At 39.6% G+C, this 24,010-nt stretch overlaps 2 protein-coding genes across 2 annotated transcripts in view; both read right to left on the minus strand.

The window, feature by feature from the left end:
* Window positions 1–9,305, minus strand: part of crebbpa (CREB binding protein a) — a 125,520-nt gene extending 116,215 nt beyond the window's left edge. Inside the window, exons 1-2 of the mRNA XM_048609655.1 lie at window positions 8,510–9,305; window positions 5,476–6,218 (exon numbers count right to left, since the gene is read on the minus strand). Of these exons, the coding sequence (XP_048465612.1) occupies window positions 5,476–6,218; window positions 8,510–8,594 (828 nt within the window). The 5' untranslated portion in view covers window positions 8,595–9,305. The remainder of the gene's footprint in view (window positions 1–5,475; window positions 6,219–8,509) is intronic.
* Window positions 1–24,010, minus strand: part of trap1 (TNF receptor-associated protein 1) — a 187,805-nt gene that overhangs the window by 144,796 nt on the left and 18,999 nt on the right. The window lies entirely within an intron of this gene.

The following is a 24,010-nucleotide window of genomic DNA, read 5'->3' on the forward strand; positions in this document are numbered from 1 at the left end:
CCTCTGATGCTGCTTGGCCTGCTGTGTTCATCCAGCTCTACACCTTGATATCTCAGATTCTCCAGCATCGGCAGTTCCTACTATCCCTCTATCTTAAAATAGAGCTCATTACCATTGTGCACTTCTGCACTGCAGCTTCATTTCCCTTGGATAAGCTCATATACCCTCACTGTTTCTGTTGGCATCCTTCAAACGCCCACTGAGATGCCTTTTGCTTCTTCCTCATCACCAGCAAACCATCTTCCCTTTCCTCGTTCTGGTCAGATTCCCAGATGAGTGAGCTCATTGGGGCCCAATCGTGCCAACCTTCATTTCCCCTCTCTCTTTCTGTACCTACCATGAGCCCTTGGGACTGTGGCAGCAAACCACTGCCCCACTCTACTGTTCCCTCCAGAACCTCCACTTACCTCGTGGACAAGTTGCTGCCTATTCACAGCCTTAATATGAATGAATGCATTACATCCTATTTTTGACTGAACTGTAAGGAGGATGCAGGGGTGCTTCAGTGTGATTTAGACAATTGAGTGCGTGGACAAATACATGACAGATGAAGTATAATATGGATAAATGTGAGGTTGTCTAATTTAATAGAAAAACAGGAAGGCAGTTATCTGATTGGAAAATGGAGGTGGTGCAACAAGACTTGGGTGCCCTCATACACCAGTCACTGAAAGTATGCATGCAGGTGCAACAGGAAGCAAAGGCGGCAAATATTAGCCTGAGAGAGGATTCAAGTTCAGGAGCAGGGATGTCTTGCTGCAACTGTACAGGGCCTTGCTGAGAAAGGTAGAATTCTGTGCAGTTTTTGTCTGATCTGAGGAAGGATATTCTTGCCACAGAGGGTGTGCAACAAAAGTTTACCAGACTGATTCCTGAGATGACAGGACTAATATATAAAGACAGACTGCACCAGTTAGGACTATATTCACGGGAATTTAAAAGAACTGGGGGGGAGGTTGGGGGAATCCCAAACATCTATAAAATTCTCAATAGATCAGGTAAACACAAGGAAGATGTTCCTCATTAACGGGGAGTCCAGAGACAGGGGTCACAACCTAAGGATACGGGGCAGGCCATTTACATCTCAGATGAAAAGAAATTCTTTCACCAAGAGAATGGTGAGCCTGTGGAATTCTCTGTCACAGAAAGTAGCTGATGTCGGAACATTGAATGTTTTCAAGGAGATAGATATAGTTCTTAGGGCTAAAGGGATCAAAGGGTACATGGCAAAAGCAGGGAAGGGATACTAAGCTGGGTGATCAGCCACAATTATGAATGGCAGATCAGACTCGAAGAGCCGAATGGCCTACTCCTGTTCCTGTCTTTTCTATGTTTCTACATTAGCACACTGGTGATGATAGCTTAGTGAAGGCACAATTCCTGGCCTTATCTTCCACAATCTGTTACAATCAAGGTCCCACTGCAATGGCGAGGGACTTCCAAACTTTCAACTTTGAACTACTGTACTCACATCACTCCACTCATCTCACATCTTAAATCCTCGTTGTCTATTGCTTCATTTCAAGTTTCTCATTGGAGGTACAATCAGATGGCCTTTCCTCAGCACTGATACCAAACTATTTGCAAAACCACTGTTTGAGCCTTTGCTGAGTTTTAAACATTGCATCCACTCACTACAAAGCCCTATTTCCACCTCTAACATTGTCTGCTTTTACTCCTCAGCCTAGCTGCTGCTGGAATGCTTACCCTTGCTTTTGTTACCTCCAGATTCAATTATTTTAATGCTCCACTGGTCACCCATCCTCAACAAAAATTAGCTCAAACAAAACTGCTGTGCGTATCTTAACTTGCTAAGTTTGATGACTAAATTGAACAAATTATGTATGCTGTGCATGATTGTGCAAACCAAAATCTGCCACTAATAAATGGATGTGTGTAAATAAAACTGAAGTCATACGGCTATTTCCAATGGAAGAAGGCAGAAGTCCTACTTTGTCAAAACTTGTTTCAACTCCCCTTTGAAAGGGTGTTTACATTATGCATGAATTATTTCAACAAAAAATTTGATGAAGGCCATTTCTGATAATATCAATATTTCCCTGCCGCCAACACAAATGACTGCATGGGATAGCATGTTTGTTCACTTACGGATACAGATATCAAGTTGTTTGATTCACTCGCATGGTTTGATAACATGATCTTGAGTGTGAATTGGCATTGACAAGCCACAATGCACCTCTGAACACAACCTTACACACACAACACAACAGCAACTGCTTAATTTCAGCATTCAATGTTCTGCCTGTTGCAGTTATTTGGAAGCATGTGCAGGCAGATTGTTGTTTTCTTTAACCATTTAACTTGCACAGAAATAAACCCAACACTTTCCTGACCAAATTTAGAAGGGTTATGAAAAATTCAATGTATGAAGAAAAATGGATGTGAAAATTCTCACTGTATGAGTCAATGAGCAGACTGCTGGATATGACTACAATCAGAGGCTGATTTTCAAGTATCCGTGGCAGCTCTGGTCCTAACTCACCTTAAAACATGGCATATTATTACAACAAGCACTTCTCACACCAGCTCTTACCCTTAACACGCCAAAACAAACTGATTTCTCAACAGTGTTAAATAGACGATTTGTATTTGAAAGCAACATGCAATTATCACTATGAGAAAGCGACCCACAATACCACATTCTGAAATCCACATGAAATGAAGAATAGAATGAAGTTGCTCAACAATGAAAATAGAAATTGCTGGAAAAGCTTAGCAGTTCTAAGGAAGTGTCACTGGACCAAAATGTTAACTCTGATTTCTCTCCACAGATGCTGCCAGATCTGCTGAGCTTTCCCAGCAATTCGTTTTAGTTTCTAATTTCCAGCATCTGCAATTCTTACCATTTTTATTAAATTGCCCAAGTCAGGCAAACGTCAAATGGATGATGTTGGAAGGTCAAAGGAAATATTCTACTTTAAGGTACAATATTAACTTCTGGACTAAATTATAATTTGGAAAAAAGATACAAATACCAAGTCCTTAGTCAACAATCTATCCCTAAAAATAATTAAATTAATTTTGTGACCATCTCACTTGCACTTTGCATATCCATTCAAGAACTGGGTGTTCTAAACATCACAAAAACACATCATCTTTATAACAGTTACAAAAGATTTTTACAAAGTTTTTTTTTTAAACAGTTAATACTGGAAACAGTTTTCCTCCATGGCCTCTTTCAGAATTCTAACTGGTTTGATCTAACTAGGCACTTTGGGTCAACTGTTTCAATGTTCTTAGCCCCAGGATCTCTGACTGAGCAGTAACAGCAGAAAGCAAGCTTTGCACTCCACTTCTCCACAACCTTCATTCTCTGACAATTTTGAATAAAAAGTAAAAGTATTGGAAATACTCAATAGGTCAGGCAGAATCTGTGGAGAGAAACAGAACAAACATTTCCTGAAACATTATAACATTCACTGATGCTGCCTGACAAACTGACTACTTCTGATTTATTTTCTTTTTATTTCAGATTTCCAACATCTTCAGTATTTCTTTTCGTCTAATATTTTGGGCTTCCTCAACCTTTTCCATCACAACTCCAACGAAAAATTGCTACCTCCCATGTTCAGGCCACAGTAACCTATGCATATTCCCAATTACTCAACATTTAATGTTGTCAGATTTCACAAGTTCAGGTACCAACCAGCTCTGTGAAGCAAGGACATCCCAACTATATGTTGTAAACATAGTCATTCATTCATTGGCAGTAGAAGAAACTAACTTTTCACAATTTACCATTCTTCAGTTCAGCATACTTTAATCAAGCCAGGGAAAGGACAGAATGAAACCCAACATCAGTATAATAAGTCAGCTTCATCCACGGTAGGAGACTGAAACTATGAGTCCCATTTGTGCAAGTATTTCAGTGCAGTGACAGAATGTTCGAAGATGTCTAACTTTTGGTTGAGATTAGAAGTCCTGCAGTGTGGAGATGGGCCATTTGGCCCAACAAGTCCACACCACCCCTCTGAACAGCATCACACCCAGAGCCATTCCCCTATCCCTGCATTTCCCATGTCTAATCCAAATATCCCTGGGCACTATGGGCAATTTAGCATAGCCAATCCACCAATGCACATCTTTGGACTGTGGGAGGAAACCCGGAGCACCCAGAGGAAACCCATGCAGACACGGGGACAACGTGCAAACTCCACACAGACAGTTACCGGAGGCTGGAATCGAACCCGGGTCCCTGGTGCTGTGAGGCAGCAGTGCTAACCACTGAGCCACTGTGCTGCCCCACAGAGATGTTAAACTAAAGTCAAACAAACTTTATCTGGCAACCTAGTTGGACAAAGATGTCAGTGATGTACTCAAGGGTTTCCTAAGCCAAAATCACCCTTTAAATAAAGTCAACGAAAGCATAATTCACTGCATTTGCTTTGGTAGACCTTGCAGTGGGCAGATTAGTTGCCAATAAAACTGCACCTGCACTTCAAAAGCAATTCGTTGGCTGTGAACTGCTTTGAGATACCCTGGAGACATGACTGATTAAACATAAAAGTACTCTATCTTCACTTCGTTATGATCAACTCCATCTCCTTTGCTCGATTTCATGCTTCTACAACTCTGCCCTGTTCTAGCCAAACTATACTGTACTGCCTTAACTTGCCGCAGGCTCAAATCTTTCCTGGTGGACTCATCTGTCTGTTATACACTCCATTTCTGTCTGCCCGTCATCTGATGCAGCAACTGGCTAAACAGCTCTTCCTTTTCACAGTCTCCAACATATTTTCAAAACTGTTCACAGTATTCTAGGTATGGTCTAACTGGTCCCTTGTATAGTTTTAGCTAGATTTCCCTACTTTTATGCATGAGGATCTCATTTAGTTTGGGAACATGGTCAGCCTGGATTGGCTGGACCATGCCCTATGACTCTACACTGTCTGCAATTTCACCTTTGGTTTAAAATTAGACACAAATTGAACAAGTTAGTAAAAGACCACCCACCAGAAGTATGCAAGCACAATGAAATGCACTGAAGACAGGAGTTGGAGAAATTTGACTTACAGAAAAGGAAATGGGCACAGAGAATGTGTGTATGCAAACTACTAAGAACAAGATACATTCAGGTGAGTACGAGGCCAGGCACTCTGGACTAAAACACCTTAAGAATCCCAAAGTTTATTAATAATGGCCAGTGATGCACACAGCATACCCATGTCCCAAAAGAGCACAAAAATTATTCTTGGATCATGTACTCAACACATTGATTAGTCTCTTGTCTTGCCAGAACAGGTGGGAACACAGTAAGATTTAGGCAAGAGGGTAAATGATCTGCAGAAGAAGCAGAGAAGAACATACTTCACCCAAATACTAATGGCTTTAGTTTTGAAATCATAATCATTGCTGGAAAATGATAGTTGTATCATTAGATAATATAGAATCATTCAAGTACAAGAATCAATGGTGAGAACACAATCAATAATAAATGTTAAAAAAATGACTTACCTTTGCCATTGCTCCAGCTTGTTGCGTGTTTAAACCCGTGTGCGCACCCATCTGTGCTGATCCCTGGGCTAAAGTCTCTGCCAACACACTACCAGAGTTGCCCAGGCCAGAGTTTGAATACTGCATGCTCCCTCGTCCCCTGCCAGTAGCTCCCAATGAGCCATTCAGCACCTGGCCCTGTCCTTGTTGCGACTGCTGCATTAGACCTTGGCTGTTGCTGCTGTTCAGTAGAGCTTGATGTGTGTGACTGAGATTGGTATTTATGCCAATTCCGCCTGGCCCAGTCTGAGCAGCTGGGCTGCTATTAGCAGACACCATACCTGGTGCTGCAGCATTGAGAAGTTTTGATTCTCCATGTTTTTGTGCTTGTGTGTTCAGTGCTTGAGAGCCAGGGGTTGAAGAACTTGAACCGCTGGCAGCCATCCCCAGACCGGAAGATGAAGTCAGCCCTTGACTGTGAGGGCTTTTGCCCAGATTGGAGCTGTTCTGCTGGCCCTGACCAGGACTCTCCAAAGATCTTGCTGGATTGTTGCTGGAGTTTACACTGCCCAGTCCTCCAGTGAGATTGGAACCACTGCCAGCCCGCAAGAGCTCCGAGAGCTGCTTGTGTTTAGAAGCGGCATCCTGACCAATGGTGCTGTTTAACTGGCTGAGTTCACCACCATTGGGCAGTCCTAAAGGGTCAGACGATCTGATCAATTCATCAGGCAAGTCATTTTCTAAATCAAATGGTGATCCAAAATCTGTAAAACAGAAGTTATTCGCTTTTAGCATTTGATTAGTAAAAGTGCACTATTTACATATTATAAGCATTTTGTATTAAAGATAAAATCTACCCAAAAATAAACACAACACGGAGGCATGATTTAATACAATACATAAATATATATTCTTAAAATCCTATTTAATGAGAAATACTTTGCTAAGTTTTTAACAGTTAACCAACTCTAAACTTAATCTTTATTAACGAACTTCCAAATATATTAAGATTTGTGTAGCAATTAGCAATGTCTATTAGTCTCTACTTTTAAAAGGAGTTCGGAAAATAGCCACTTTTAAAAAAATTTGATTTTGTTTGTCATACAATTGCAGAAGTTCGATATCATTTATGCCAACAATTGCATTTTAAATATTGGCTTCATATTGAATAACAAGCCAAAACCTTTTGTAGACAGTATACTAAATTTGACCAGTGCCTGACACTATTTTAGGAAGAATAATCTGTTCAGCAAATCACCAGTGCAACTTATTAAAACCTCATACACATATGTGTATCCTTATTTGTTATAATGGTAAGCATTTCTGAAATGTGTAAAGTGTTTCAAACATGTTTCCAATAAAAACATTTACAATGACTTGTAACAGTCTTAGAAGCCAAAACACAAGTCTGACATTGCACATTGTGAAAAGAGACTTTATACAACAACAGTGGGGGTACCTCCAAAGGTAAAAAGGTCAGGAAATAATATGATTACTTAAATCTTGGTCTCACACTGGATTCATAAACCTTAGTGATGATACTCTACAACCTGCATAACTGTCTGTGAACATACAAATGACCTATGTTTCTTCAATATGATGCTGCATAATTTAAAACATCATATGCTGCAGTTCAAGCTTCAGAGACAGAATGCGCCAAAGTATCCACCACCCACAGTGATTGCACATGTCCACAAGTGTAGCATCCAACAATTAATTGTCAAAAGATGAAAGTAGAGCTTAAAATATTCATTTGTTCACATATTTTAATGGTGTAATGGGGTAATGGGGTAAATAGTCTACCAAAGTAAACGCTTCATTTTGTTTTTATTTGTTCACTGCAAACATCAAACACCACTACTGCAGAATTAATAGTACAATATACTAGTTTAAAAATCTCACCCATAAACTCAACCGTCTATAGTTATTATTGCCTTCCAATATAGTCTAATGTCAATTGGGATACTCATTAAAATCTCGCACAACGAAAAATACGTAAATTGCACAGGCAATTGCATTTTGGTTGCATCTCTCCCGTTAAATGTTGGCATACCTGACGGTAAGCTGCAAATATTACTTAAAAAATTTTGACGATAGCATCGATCACTCGGCTCACCGGAATCCACAGGACAGTAACAGGGAGGTGTCATTAGACAGTATAGAATTCAATTTAAATCCCTGGGCTTCCGCCAACCACAGTGGCCTTAATGCAGTCCGCCGCTACAAGTTTCTATTTACAAAATAATGACCAAAATACGGACGTCTACTACTTCCGACACATGCACGGTTTACACACAGTATCAGATGCATATTTTCCAAGAAATGCTGCAATCTTACATGTTATACATTTTTACGTAAAGTTAACAAATTACGATTTCACCTGTCACAAGTCAGTTGAAAGACTAAAAAATATTTAACCAACAGACGTTTGATAAATATTATTCTACTTTATCACGTATTCCATTAGTTTCAACGAAATGCTTTCCACCAGCGAAATTCACCAATAGTCTAATTTCTCATATATTATAATACTTGAAACAAATGTGCGAGACAAACTTTATTTCATCACACCGAAACCAAGGTCTAATTTTATTGGTATTTGCTTGCGTGAAAATTATTGTGCAAATCTATCAACTATCGAACATAAAAAGTGCGAAATAAGTTTCGTAACCAATGCTGAAGAATCAATGACTTTACACTAATCAATATCCTCTCAAATATAATTCCTTCTTATTTGTCTATAAATATACAATATCTAAGAACATCTAATGATCTTCAACACGTTACTGAGCCATTCTCCCTCAAACCGTCCCAATTATACGATCGCAAAGACTGCTAGTTTTACTTTTGCGGGGTCGGGAGATGGAGAGAAGGAAGGAACAAAACCTATCAATAGCCTTCCCCACAAAAAAAACACGGTTTTAAGTTTCTGCCAAAATCCTTAATTTCAAAACATACGCATTCCATTCCTATTTACCATCCACAAAGAGGGGTGTTGGGAAGCTATGCAACTACCTATACTCCGCGGTTGTCTTAGGCGATGTCCCTTCCTTACCTGTACTGTCACTGGCGGAGAGCGCCGGCGAGTTGAGTTTGGGCCGTTTGGCTGACGGCGGTCCATCCAGTAGGTTCTCGGCCATTTTATTATATATATATTTTATATATGTGTATGTGTGTAAATCGATCCCCCCTCCCTTTTCAAGCTAGTTTCATATAATGAACATGAAAGGTGAGGGGGGTGGGGGGCGGGATAAAGACGGACACAGCAGCGACTCTGGCAGGCCCTGGGGCCTTTGACTAGCACCGAGAGCCCGCTCCTCCTCAGCCACAGCGCCATTCCCCTAACGCGACACCCTGTTCCGCCATTCCACTCCCCCCCTCGCACAGGGAACAAAAAAGCTGTCCAACCCCTATCTTCACTTTAATATGCAGTTAGAAAAAACATAAATTCGATGCAATCAGTCAGGCCGCATTTTCGGTATAGGGCCAGGACCAGGCCGGGGACTGACGCCAGACCGCTGCCGGCTGAGCCGATGAAAACAATACTTCACCCAAAGACTTGGTATGGCAGAGCGAAGGGGATACGGATTTTTAAACACCACCTCCCCCCTCCCCTTCAGCCGGTCCCCTTTCTCTTATCGCTTTTCCACCGTTTGAAGGCGCCCCGACTCGCAATAATTTGACGGCTATGTGGATTTCGCAACCGAATGTGGGTTTTGAGGAATACTCAAGGCAGCGAGCACAGCTCCCGACGCCGTTCAATTCCTCCGAAATTTCGGATGAAATTTTCCACCAAAATGGCGGCTGTTGATCTTAAAGTTTTTTTTCCTCCTGACGTTCCGTCCACCGATGGAGGGGGAGGGGGACGGGAGGAAGGGTGATGGAGGCGGAGCCAAGTATACGAAAACTGCCGAAATCACCTTAGTAGCTGGTCGGAAACACCCGAACTATGCTTCGGGAGGAGGAAGATGACTCCACGTGATCCATCCGCCGCCTGCCGATTGGCCGTCTCCGTAAGAAATGAGGGTGCAAGCGGCCGAATGTACATTACGTCATCAGAGCTCCTGATGCATTGTGGGGTTACTATCAAATTGACATGCGCACGGGGCTCACAGCTGTGAATGAGTTGTAATATTTACGTGTTAATAGTTATGTATTATTAAACGTGTAATACTATTTCACGATATTTACGGAACCACATTACATTAACACGTTTAAAGCCATTCGAAATACTAATATCGCTTCCTGCTGGCAGTTGTAAAATGTGATATCCGCTTAGAACTTCTCAAAATATCTATTTACAAAAATAGTTTCCTAAATTAAGTGGGCGGGAAAATACAAATAATCAAAGTCGCGCCTCAGTTTTCAAATGATATCCTTTCGGTAGCCCAGCGTTAATGAAGCTTGAACATGGCTCGCGAGGGAGATTCTGATTCACAAACTGAGATTACATAAAGGGCTTAGACATCTTCTGACTGCTCTGGATTGAAACATGCATCATTCATCTCCGAACGAAGCAAGGAGTTAGGCTCCCTCGAATCTTGGATGGTCTGGAGTCGAAGATGAAACATTGTTTGTATTTTTTTCTTAGACATTGATTATTATTTTGATGGAATACTTATTTTAAAACTTTGATTTTTATGGAATCTTCAACATTGAAAAATGTCTCAATGCCCTTCACAGAAGCATTATCAAACATAACACTGACGCAAGACAATATTAGACAGACGACCAAAAGCGTGGTCAAATAAGCAAATTTTAAGAAGTATTTTAAAGGAGGTAAGAGGTGGCGACGTAAGTAAGTGTGGCAAATAAATTTCACACGTTAGTTCTTTAGCAGCTTAGGGCAACTGCCACAACAGTAAAATCATTAAAGTCGGAATGCGTAAGTGGCTATAACTGAAGGGGCATCTCTTGGATTTAAACTTTCACGAGGATCCCGTATTTCTCACAAACTAACTGAAAACAAAAGTGCTGGAGATCACAACGGGTCAGACAGCATCCATGGTGAGAAAGCAAACTAACGTTTCCAGACTGGATAACTCTGATGCAGCAAGGATCAGTTTTAAATAAGTTACAGTAACACACCTGGAAAAAGCAAGCACAATCCAGTGCAAACATCTGACATCTTTCCATCCAAGAAAGATGGTACACAGGCAACACACACAATTCAGATTTTGTTTTTATCTGATTTCCAGTCATGGAATTGTACAGCATGGAAACAGACCCTTCAGTCCAAATCGACCATTCCAACCACATATCCTAAACTAATCTAGACCAATTTACCAGCATTTGGCCCATATCCCTCTAAGCCCTTCCTATTCGTATACCCATCCAGATGCTTTTCAAATGTTGCAATTCTACCAGCCTCCCCACTTCCTCTGGCAGCTCATTCCATACAGGCATCACCCTTTGCATGAAAAAGTTGCCCCGTAGGTCCCTCTTAAATCTTTCCCCTCTCACCTTAAACTTGTGCCCTCTAGTTCTGGACTCCCCCCCCCCCCCCCCGGGAAAAGACCTTGGCTTTCACCTTATCCAAGCCCCTCATGATTTTATAAACCTGTAAGGTCATCCCTTGGCTCTGACGGTCCAAGGAAAATACACCAAACCTATTCAGCTCCCCCTCTTCACCCCCACCTCAATAGCTCAAACCCCCCAATCCTGGCAATATCTTTTCTGAATTCTTTCAAGTTTAACAACCTCTTTCCTATAGCAGGAAGACCAGAATTGAATCCAATACTCAATGGACTGACCAATAAAGGCAAGTACACCAAATGCTTTTTCACTACCCTGTCCACTTGCGCCTCTACTTTCAAAGAGATACGAACCTGCACCCCAAGACCTCTTTATTCAGCAACACTCCCAGGACCTAAGTCCTGCCTTACCAAATCTGTAGTATTTTGCTTTATCGAATTCAGATAGAGTGTATTGGCTAAGGAGGCAGATACAAGCACATCACACAAGGCTGTTGCAGTTTTAGTTGTAGCATTCATCATTGACTTGTGTTGCCCTATAGTCATTGTAAGTTTGCAAGCCAACCAATCGGAAGTGTTGCAAATTTCCTCTAGTGTAAGCTAGTGATTCCCACATTTGATAATCTATGGCCTTCTTGGCTTCTTTGCAAGCCTCCTTAAGAGAGAGATTTGAGCATCCTGTAAGGCATTTGGTTCAGATTATCACAGCAAACGAAAAATATTTGGGTACGTAGCCATCTTCCACCTTACGGTAACATTCAAAGCAAATGAAGGCACCTCCATTTGATCAGTGCTAATAAATGATTTTTGGACCTTGTTCATTAGCCTAACCTGACCCACATCCACAATAGGTCCTATGTCTGACTTCTCAGAGGATAATATGTCTGATCCTAATGTGTAATCTGAACATTTTGTATGCCAGATCCCTCATCAGTGAGCGAACCTAAAATTCCCATCAGAGGAGTCACTAGACACCCTTCCTCTGATATGACTGATATTATAGAAGGTAGGCAGAGAATCAGCCCAAAGACAAATTGTGGGAGCAGTTAAAATAATGGGGTCACTTACTCCCTTGAATCTCTCACCCATCTATGCCAAGATATTAAAGTATTCAAGCAGGGTAAATAGTAAATAGAGCCCTATTTTAAATATGCAGTATTTAACCTCAATTTATTTTAGGTTTCCTATGGTCTTGAATTGATTTCAAGGTCTCAAACGAAGTCTTGACGCTGCAGCATTTTTACCTCAGGCTGAAGGTTACAGGTTCAAATCTCACTCCAGATAACCTAAGTTGACATAAGAACAGTACTAAGGGAATGCTGCATGATCAGACCCTTTCTGACAGCTCAGATGAAAAGAAAATATAATGCCATTATTTCAAAAAACAGCAAGGCATTTTCACTCATTTAAAAGTTTATTTAAATAGAGATAGTTAATTAAGAACAAGGCCTTGTCGGGTTCTTTGCCAGAACTGGACTTGCCTGCAACCCTGTGAAACAAAAAAATTCAATGTTGATAAGCCATAGTCATACCATCAGCTAGAGCAAGAGAGTCCTGATCTAATGCCTTGTGTACAAGGATAAAGTTTCCATTCTATTTTACTCAATTCTTTCTTCAGCAAGTCACCTGGTAACAGGAGGAGAAGCTGGTCAGAAAATTGCACTTTCGCAATCAACCCACACTCAGAGACTGGTTTCTTACTTTTACAACAAATGTCAACATCTCAACTTATAAAACATAACATGCACACTGACAGAAGTTTTAACTCTCTGCAAACCTTGGCAACATCAACTGGTTGCGGGGTTTGGGAGAGAAACAAGTTTTAATCCACAGTTATAGTTGAAACTTGCAAATATTTAAAGCTGCTGAGAGAGTTTGTTCTCAATTGAAGAATTTAACTATCTGTAAAACAGAAAAGGATAGAAATAATCCAGCTGTCTGCTAGGATCTGCAGAAATATAGTCAATTGTTCAGGCCATAAACCTTTCCTCAGAAGAAAATAGAGAAATGGCCAATGTGGCCAAAGAGCAATTTTTATTCAAAGGTGTGGGGGGGTTGTATGTCTGAGTACATATCTGTGAGAGTGACTACTTTCCCCATATTCTGTTCCTATTTAAATGTCCATCTGTACTATCCACTGGTGTTTAAAAAAGAGTCCACATTTGTTTAACCCTTTTTTCTCCTAAGATTAACCACAATTTTAATGGTCTGCAGCTTATCGACAAATTGAAAATTACAAAATTGGAAATGTGAGAAATATACCTGAGAAAGAACCAGTGCAAACTAGCATAGAATTAAATTATTCATCATCCACAAGAAACAACCTATTTAAGTAAAAAAGAACTAAAAAATGATGGTTGTATAGTTTTTCCTTCACCAGATTTCCTGTTCATACATAACTACTAAAAAGAATGAGCAGTGTTTTCCATTGTTCTTTGATTTACAGCATCTGCAGTTGTTTTTGAAGTGCTCTCTTGGACAAGAGGGGTGTCTAGTTGTAAAATTCAAACATCACCCAGAAAATGTTTAAATTGTGAGAAGCAATCTTAACTTATTAAGCTCACTTATAAGACAATAGGGAGCAAGTAGGAGGGATGAGCTAGATAGAATGTAAAATGAAACATAAACACAGATTTGAAGGGTTGACTCTAAAAGACAATATCTTTAACAAAGAAATATACTGTCATCACTGAACTGAACAGCATGTCTAAAATAGACACTTGGGCCCCTTCATCTCTGACTTAGAAGCAAGACTATCAACACTGAGGCAAGTCTGAAACTTAAGTGCAGGTTTGCTAACCGGAGTGTAATAAGAAGCTCAAGCTAACAACAGACTTATGGAACAATTTTTTATTACTGTTGGCAGAATTTACTTCCAGGGTATGTATAAACAGGAATGTTGGGAAGAAGGAACTACACAGCTATCATTAATGTAAAGTTACAATCTCAAGGTTTTGAAGAAGTTCCTTTCAGTATCACAGGTTATGTTTAGTTGGGATGTAATCGGTTGTCACTAAAAGACCAATTGTCATGAATAATTTTAGGCATAATCAGGTACCATAGAAAACAAACAAGGTAGAAATTATGGAAATTAGGTAGGAAGTTCAGGTCTTCATGCTATAGTCATCATCTGCTTTCAGGGATTTATGCTAGATGCAACTAAAAGTTTGTACAGAAACTGAAGTGACATAACTATAGATTCATCATTTGCACCGCCCAATTTTTATTGATCTGCAGATGTTCAACAAACTGAAATTGAAACTTAAACTGGAAATGTGAGCAATAACCCCAGTGGAGAATGAACCCTGCAAACTAGTGTAGGATTACTCAACGTTCATAGAATAGGAAACAAGCTACATAAAAAAGAACTCCCCCAGTGAGGAACTGCATTATAACATGGTTCAGGATTCAAAATCCTGTTCTGCATTAGCCGATCATAGTAGACAATGGAAAATGTCTTCAGGCAGAGATTGTTTAAAAAAAAAAATTAAATCAGGTAGGTTTCTTGCTCCTGTTATCCAAATCAGGGCCCTGGAAAGGCAAGTTGTGGTATAACTTTAATTGGATTAAACACTAACGTCTAACTCCTCTCTATTGTTTGATAAATATAAAACAAAAGGGAGGAGATATCTGACAAAGGTAGTACTTAAACATCTTCAGCGTGATCAATCTAACAGGAAGATTTTAAATTGGCTAGAAGGCTCATCAGAAAGGCAAAAGAGAATCAAGGATACAGGAAAGACCAGCAAATTAGAGCCTTTTTTAATTGATTAAAATGGTTGTCAGTTACCAACAGCAATCCAGCTAAGTGCCAATAACAAAGGGTTGGTGATATTGGACAAACCTGACACCAACCTACACTAATAGCACCACTAACGTGGCGGAATATCCCAAGGCCTATCCTAGGAGCGTTATGAAGAAAAATGTGACACAAGAAATGCAAGTTAATATTACAGCAGATGACCAAAAGCTAGATCAAAAAAGCAGGTTTTACAGAAACAGCAATAGAGGAGAGGTTTATCGACGTGGGGACTAATGGCTGCCAATGGTGGAGCAATAAACTTTTGCGGGGAAATCATGAATAGAATTTGGAGGTGAACTTGTCAATGAGTTGTTAGGTTATCCAACAGTCCAATGTTAAAGGTCCAGTTAAAAAGGTAGAAACTCTTGGTGATGGAATCTTCATTGACAAATGATCCAGTGATTTAATTGCTGGTGTGATTTGTGGGGAGTCTGAATTTACTCTTCAAACAGTGAAGATTTTAGTAAACAGAGCCAAGAGCCATTAATTCAGCATGGAGCTCTATTGCTGAGGCTGATGAATAGGATTGTTTGAAAGACCATACTCATGCGTTCCATCCGAGAAATCTTACTGATGGCAGCAGGTGAGGTTGATTCTTTGCGTTGTTGTAAAGTTTCATCGGTTGGAAGCAGAGTAATCAGAAAAGAACAGGCAAATTTGCGTCCCACAAATTATTCTTGAGTAGAGGAGTCCAAGGAATGGACAATTCCAGCCCAGTCTGTGTATCCCATTGTTAAGATCAAAGAACTACGACTTGAAAATTATTTATTGCGTCTCAGCACACAGAAAATTACATTTATACAGAAAGTAGTGTTTAATTCAATCAAAAAAATGGAGGCATTGTTGAATTTTATCAATGACATTCCATTACAGAATTTTAAGCAAAGCTTTGAGACGATACAAAATAATTTCCACCGAACAGCCAACAATTTTAAGAGATCGTAAAGAAATTCTACAGAAATCTGCTCTGGAGTAGAGTTAGAAAAAACAGATTATCTCAGGATGTGGCACAATGCACAGATAGTGTCATAAATAAGTGCTCACTATAGATAATTAACCCATTATTTTTATTTGTATTAAATCAATCCAAAATCAATTTGTTTTATTTCACTATATGCTTCTAAATTAAGTCTACAATCCTCCATTCATGTGACATTCTTGCAAAATAACATCATGAACAAGGCAATGGTGAATTATCAAGTAGAATAAAGTAACTGTTAGTTGAGTATACACCTCAACACAAGCAGAATATACAGAATTCAGCTCCTGGATCACAGGCAATAATGGTCCATTAATATGAACTGACAACACTGTCAAAGCATGATTACGTCATGAAACATTTCATCAGGAACCAGATCCATTTTATGTCTATAGATGATTCAGAATGATGTCAAGTGTTGTCCAGCTTTCCCTCCCTGCTGTTTGTGAACATGCAGGTATGCAAATTTTAGGAAAGCCACATTCTGCATTCAGGAAACGACATTTTAGCTTTGGAAATCAGAGGTTTTTTTTATAAATTCATTCGTCAGATGCAAATGGTACTGGCAAGTTTGTTGCCCATCCCAAACTAACCTTGAGAAGGTGGTTGATGACAGCCTCTTTGAACTGCTGCAGTCCATAAGGTGTAAGTATACCCATTGTGAAGTTAGCTACAGTGTTCCAAGATTTTGACTGTATGCAATTAAGTAATGGCTTTATGTTTCCAACCTGGGATGGTGTACAATTTGGAAGGGAAGACTGTTGAGATCAGCAGCCTACAGGAAGGAGGTAGCTTCAGGCAGTGATGACTTGACCAGGTATCAGAAAATTAGTTTTATGCAAGATTGTTTAACTCAGTTCACAGATAATACAGCCTCCCAAGGTCCTATGTCACCGAGATCTTGGATGACAGCAGAGTCAGAGTCAGCCATTTACAGCTCAGGAGTCCATCCAGCCAATAAAGTCTGGAACTTTAGCCCCTTCGTTACCAATGACAGGTTTCTACATTGATGTAGACTGAGCTTTCCGGAATGCTCTTCTCATCAGTCACCCTTGTTTTAGGGTGGCACGGTGGCTCAGTGGTTAGCAATGCTGCCTCACAGTGCCAGTGACCCGGGTTCGATTCCACCCTCGGGTGACCGTGTGTTGCGTTTGCACATTCTCCCCATGTCTGCGTGGGTTTCCTCCAGGTGCTCCGGTTTCCTCCCACAGTCCAAAGATGTGCAGGCTAGGTGGACTGGCCATGCTAAATTGCCCATAGTGTTCAGTGATGTGTAGATTAGGTGAGTTATAGGGGGATGGGTCTGTGTGGGACGCTCTGAGGGTCGGTGTGGACTTATTGGGCTGAAGGGCCTGTTTCCACACTGTAGGAATTCCATGATTCAATCCCTATAGCCCTGCAAGTTTAGGTTCCTATTCAATTTCCTTTGAAATGATTGATTGGTTTTACTTTCATCACCCTCTTCAGCAAGTTTCAGGTTATCACCACACGCTGTGTAAAAGACTTTTCCGTGGTATCTCTTATCCAAAGTTTTAATTCTCTATTCCGTCAACTGTCAGCAAATGGAAGCAGTTTTCATTCTCAACCTTATCCAAGCCTACCATAATTTTGTACACCTCTATCACATTTCCTCTCAATTAGCTTTGTTCCAAAAACTGCCCCAAATTGATTTTATAATAAACGCCCTTAATCCCTCCCCAAACATTCCAAAGTCATCATATGGAACTTGAAACATGAACACACTCTCTGCACAAACGATGCCAGACTCAGAGGTTCTCCAGCACTTTGTTTTTATTTCAAAAACACAAGTTGTACACTTGCATGAAATGGATATTGTAATTACAAACTGCAGTTCCAAGTGTAGTGAAGTGCCTCAGAGTGTGGCATACTATATTGAAAGAAATGTATCTGTTTTGAACTTTAGGTAATATCAATTTCAAACTATTTATTCACAAGATTTGTAGAGGTATCCGACACTAGTATATTTTTGAAAACAACTGGAAGGGAACCTGCAAGTGGTGGTGTTACCATCAATGGGCTGCTTTTGATCTTCTAGATGATGAAATAGATTTGGGAGGGGCTACTGAAGGAAACTTCACCAGTTGCTACAGTGCATCTTGTAAATAACGCACTGCAACCAAGGTGCATCAATGGTAGAAGGACTTAATGCTTAAGGTGGTGCATTAGGTATGAATCAAATGGGTTGCTAAGTCCTGAACTGTACGGAACTTTGTTAGAGATGGTAATCGCATAGCATCAGGATGATGCAAATGTTACTTATCACTTAAAACATGCTGCTGTTGCCGTGTTTGGTAGAGTTGCAATCAATAACATATATCCTAACTTCTGAAGAAGGGAGATAATTAAAGCAGGCACTGAAGATTAAGCCTAAGACACCACCCTTACGAACTCCTGTAGCAATGTCCCAGAATGGAGGTGATTGTCAAAGAACAACTATCTTTCTTTCTGCTCAGTTTGGCTCCAACCATTGTTGAATAATCCCATAAGAAAACAAGCTAATCAAACGCCTTTACTACATCCCATATGTTGAGATGTTATTTGGTATCATGTTATGTAAAGCACATGAATAATGACCAGCATCTGTGATGGTTGGGACCTTAGGAAGAAGGGAAATAATCATCTAGCTGACACTTCTTGCTGAGGATGGTGTTTATCAATGGGTGACCAGTGCTAGGAAGGTACTGAATTATATTTTATAGCAATGGAAATTTAAAGTATGCAAGACTTGGCAAGATCCCACAAAGAGATTAATGGCTAGTCCTGACGAAGAGCCACTGGACTCAAAATGTTAACTCTATATTTCCCTCTAGAGATGTTGCCTGACCTGCTGAGTTTCTCCCACACTTTATGTTTTGCTTTCAGATTTCAAGCATCCATAGTTTTTTTTTATTTTATATTATATTAATGGTTAGATCATTTATTTTAGTGGCCCTGTCTTTGGTATAACGTTTCCTAGGTTGCATTCGGATTTTTTTACATAGGGCAAAGGGGTCAGACAGATCTGATAATCAGCATGAGTGCAGCACTTTCTCTGCACTGAAATATTAGTCTAGATCATGTTCAAGTCTGCAGAATGGGCTTCAAATTGAACCTTCCGGCTTGGCTGAGCATGCTATCACTCAGCCAAGACTAATGCCTAAAATGCACTATCAAGTTTGTTCATTTAATGGAACTTAAGTTTAGGTTATGGAAACAAGGAATTGTCAAAAGGAATCCTGTAAGGATATAGCACTTATCCTTAAAAAATTAAGTCACTAGAGAAGTATTGAGCATTATATTTTTCCTCAAATTTTCTACTGGTGATCAATAACTCAATCGGCTGGACAGGAAAACTTCTTCACTCAAATTTGGGTATATTTACAAAGATTGTAGGATATGCAAAATATGAGATAAGAAAACCTACCTGTATAAATGGATAAACAATTTCTCCTTAGATTCCTTCTTATAGTGGGATGAAACATTCTTAGTTGGGTGGTATTGTTATGTCAAACAATTAAGATTTTTAAGATTCTCCAAGATCTGAAAAGTTTAATTTCTCTGACAGTAGGAATGTTTAACTCAGTTTTAAAATCTGCACAACTAACTGAAGTAAAGATAATGAGGGGAAAACTAGTAAATATAAAATACAAAACTAAACATAGTTTTGGGATAGCTCTTTACACAAAGCCAAATATTCAGAGACAGCCAAGAAGAAAATGTGATCGCAACATAAACTAATTTATATAAATGTGCGTCAGTATAATTAAAGCTGTCGGATGATTGAGTCTTTCGCTGTTGAGAATATTGGGGGTGTGGTTTAAGGTGCTCAATTTTTTTTTTTTTTTTTTTTAAAATGACATGCACACAGACAGTTGAACTTACCAGATAAGTATGATTCAGTTCTCATTTTCCAGCTTTCCAGTGAAATACTTGTGCCTCACAGCACAACTCATATATAGCTTTATTATGAATACTGTACTAATTGATAGATGGTACTGTGAACTTTTACAGTGAAATTATGTCCTGTTATTCACAGTAAAATGGTTTTTAATATACAATTGATTACAGATTGGTAGTAATAAGTCATATATTGCTTATCTATATACATATAGCTTAATATTTCACATACATTTTCTTTTTATCAACAAAGCATAGGCAAACTATTTACAAGTTAAACCAACTGCAGAGCAGCACTCCCCTTTCCACAATGCATAAACCCCATATTCCCAACAAGCCACACACAGTCACTGTATTTAGTGTTGCTCCAAGAACTGCTCCTTCATGACTACCACAAGCTGCAGCTATGTTCTAGCAGCAGCTGGCAGATCTCAGCAGCTGGGCTTAGGCCAGTTCGGTATTCCAAGACCCACCTTTGCATTGGCTGTAGCTGTGTAATTTTGCAAATGTCACTGCATGGCTCAAGCCAATGAGTGATGGCACTCTTCAGGCAGAGTCTCAAATGGACAAGTGTGATTCCATATTTGTTTATTTGGGCTGAAAGTAAAAATGCAAGGACTCCTTCAATTAGTGGCTTGCAACAAAATTATTAGGATGGTCAAATGCCAAAGTACAATGGGAAAGATTAATCAATCAAATCACTGTGGAGGGACTGCATCATCCAAAATCCCCAGCCACCCTCCAGACCAACTAACCAGCCAACCGTGTTTGCTCATCATGGCACCGAGTGTTTCAGCACATAGTAATTAGGATATATAAGGATTCAAGATGGCTGGTTCTGATAAATATCAGTTATATGCTGTGATGGCAGGGGGTTGGGGAGAAAAGCAAGAACAAAATTTGTAACAGCATCTCTCAAAAAAAAAATGGACAACACTCTTGAAGAAGGTCCTCCAGTTCCACAATGATGCATTCTCATAATTTGAAAAATCTGCACTGATAGAAACCGCACATATACCTTGCAAGGACGGGGCTGAACCCTGATTGTCTGTTTTAATGGAGGGGTTTGTGTACAAAGCCTGTACATATATTGTGAGGTAGGAGAGAGGGGCCCTTGAATCCACATAGATAATGTTCAACTAAATCCCATACAAAAACAGATACTTAGAGTGTACTTTCTCTCCACTCCAGCAATATCAAGTTAGGATGGTCAAAGCACCAAAAGGATGAAATTGTTCAGCTTGGAGCAATTTGCACTCAACAGCACTGCCACACCCTCAATAGAACTAACATGGTTGTGCCCAAGTGTAAACGTTTACAATACATGTTTACTTAAATGCAGTAGACTTAACAAGTGCAATTGTAAGACAATAATTAAAACCAAAACCTATGTCTTAAAAAGTGCTGATATGCCCTTTTATTATCACCTTCCAAGTCAGTTTTGGCAAATTACTTAAGGCAGGGAGGTGAGAAAGAAGTTAAAAACTAACAGCTAGAATGCACGTATGCCACAAAGGACTTTCCTGAAAAGTTAAGGAGGGAATATTGAGTGTTCACTGCTTATTGTTGCAAAGCCTGACTTCAATAGTGCGAAGCTGCTGGTTGGCAGACTATTTTATATCAAACAATTTATACAATTATTAAATTCAAAAATACAGTTGAAAGATACTGAACAGTTGCCCAGTCTGTTGGAACCTGCAACAGAATGCTGGAATACAGGCTCCATCACATCGGCCGTGCTAATTGGATGTCAGGTGTTGGTGTCACCATTACTGAAAGAAGCATGGAGCAGGCACCCTGGCCAGAACTAGCTACTTCAAACATGAATGGGAAAGAAATATGCACATAAAACACAGATAAATTTGCGTATATCTAGAAAATGTTCTGACACCTAACAGGTAGGCATTTCACTGTAAACCACGTGCAAACCTTAACGGGATAAGCTGCAGTGGTTTGGGGATGGGGGGTGGGGGTGGTAAGGGGGGCAATACAATTTTTTCATTAAAAGCCATAACTTGTCTGAGAGATCAGGTCATGTTTTCCACTTACTCAGACCTTTTGCACTCTGCTGTAAAGACGATATATTTTCCATGAGAAGCTGAAGCAGTCCAGATGACACATTCTAGTAAATCCCAGTAGGCCGGGACTGGTTGGTAATCTCACAGCATTATTTCTAGGCCTCGGACAAAAGATTTGAGTATGAATTAAGATGAGATATATTTCATTCATTAATACAAGGTATTTCATTCTACTTTCATCAGTTTAATTTAAGGGGCAAAAGTTTCAATTTGAATGAACTCGAGAGGATAACTGCCTGCAGAAAGACAGAGTACCTAGGGCTTAGAGTTTACTGCAGAGTTCTTGTTCAGATACCCAGGTGATAAATTGAGAGAACAGCAACTTCTCATTCTGGCTCTCAGAACATCTCTGCTTCTCCAAGTCTGATTACAGTTGCAGAACTTGCTAGTGTTTCAATTCAAACTTTTACACAAATACCAACATTTGAATATTAAATCTGGAATCAAATCATACTACACAAGCTTCAGTTGTGATAATTGGAAGATATAATTGGCTAAATCCCTTTGTAGCTTTTGTTTATTTTGTTACAGCAAAATAAAATTATCAGGACCCACTAGAAAGAACAGACTATCAAATCAAAGTATGCGTGCACAGAAGATGTTTGATTGAAGGCTGGGACTGGAAATTTTAGGGATGGTTTGGAATAAAATACTTAAGGTGTGACAAGCTGAGTGAAACCAAAGGCAGCTTAAAGTGAATGAATTTAGGCATTTTGTCAATTTTTATAGAAGTATATTTCATCTGATCATTTCGTCAAAAAAAATGCAATTCGATTAAAGGAGTCAATAATTACCTCACTCCTCCTTAGATTTTTGTCCCGATGACCAATTTGGTTAAGAATGTTTTGTTTACATACTGTGGAGAGGCACTGATCAGATCAAATGCTTGAATCCTTGCCAAGATGAATATCAACTGCACTATTGTGTTGCCTGGATATGCAGTTGCTCACTGATCCATGCTGAACAAGTTCTCTATGTGAATTGAGCACCCGGGCTGCCACAATCAAGGCCTTGCTATAAAGTAGGAATCTAGAACAATGTCATTCCAAGCCCCAATGAGTCTTCTCATCAGAGGGGGTGTACAAAACTTGGTCACAATCTCAAACTAGATCCATCTACTTAAGCCAACAGATAACTTGAATATACCTTGCCACAGACCCCCATTAACATTTTTTTTGGGGTTGCTCAGTTTAATACTGTTCAATAAAACATAAATCCAATACTGGTTTATCATTATTACAAACACCTTAACGTTACTCCATACATTGTTTGACACTGCATCCTCAAATTGGATTTTTAAAAATATTTAAAAATATCTCACCCAATGTTGGGGCAAGACACACAGTCACATTAAGGGTAAATTCCAGCAGGGCAGTTTTCCAATAGTTCACCCAGAGTGTGTACACTTAGTGGGCAAATGGAAACCTGTGTTCCACTTGATGAAACGTCAAGAATCAAGTTAAAAGAAGAACAGATTTTTAAAATGTGACAATGTGCTGACATCTCACAATAAGGAGTCAAGAACAAATCACATCAGAATGGCTTACATTTCCTGATACAGTCTCACAAAGTGTTAAGTTGTTTGTTGCAGGTTTCAATGTGTATCAACCAAAAACTTCAAACAAAAGCAGAATTCAAATAAAATACACCAAAAAGAGTTTGTGTTGGGAATGAGTGAGACAGAGTCGGGGAAAATCTTTATCAACACCAGTGGGAACACAGACCTGAACAATGCACACTATCTTTAAGGGATGCACACAATTCAATCCATACACCCTATGAACTAGTGTGAAAACTGCATCAATTATGTACATTTGATTTGGTAGGATAAAGGTGGTATCATTATTTGCATACCTTCCATCACCACATGCAGAATATATGTAATGATGGAATGCTTACTGAACCCTTTAATACCAAAAATGGTTACAATGAAATAAATGTCATTTGTTGGTTTTATAAATTTAAGCCCAGCCTTCCAAAAACATTTAAATAAAGTCTTTGTTGGATACAATTTTTGTCATTTTCACATTAGCCCATCATAGCTTTCCTGGAGTGAAGAGGAAGGAACAGACAACTCCATTGCTTATGGAAATGTTGCACAACATATGACTTTGCAGAAATGTTCCTTTAGTGTAGTGATCAGATTATCCTGCTTTCCCCTTCTTGTTACTGCAGCAAAATCTGACTGGTGGAGGACAAAACATTAGTTCTTGGGTAGCTTGTGGTCAGGGGGACCCATGACTGGAATTTTCTCAGCAGTAACAGTCTCCCACTGGTCTGGGTAGTGGTCCTGCCTTATTCCACACTTCTAATTCTAACTATAGCT

The sequence above is a fragment of the Rhincodon typus genome, chromosome 21 (genome assembly GCF_021869965.1).
Source record: "Rhincodon typus isolate 14 chromosome 21, sRhiTyp1.1, whole genome shotgun sequence".
Classification (NCBI taxonomy): Eukaryota; Metazoa; Chordata; class Chondrichthyes; order Orectolobiformes; family Rhincodontidae; genus Rhincodon; species Rhincodon typus.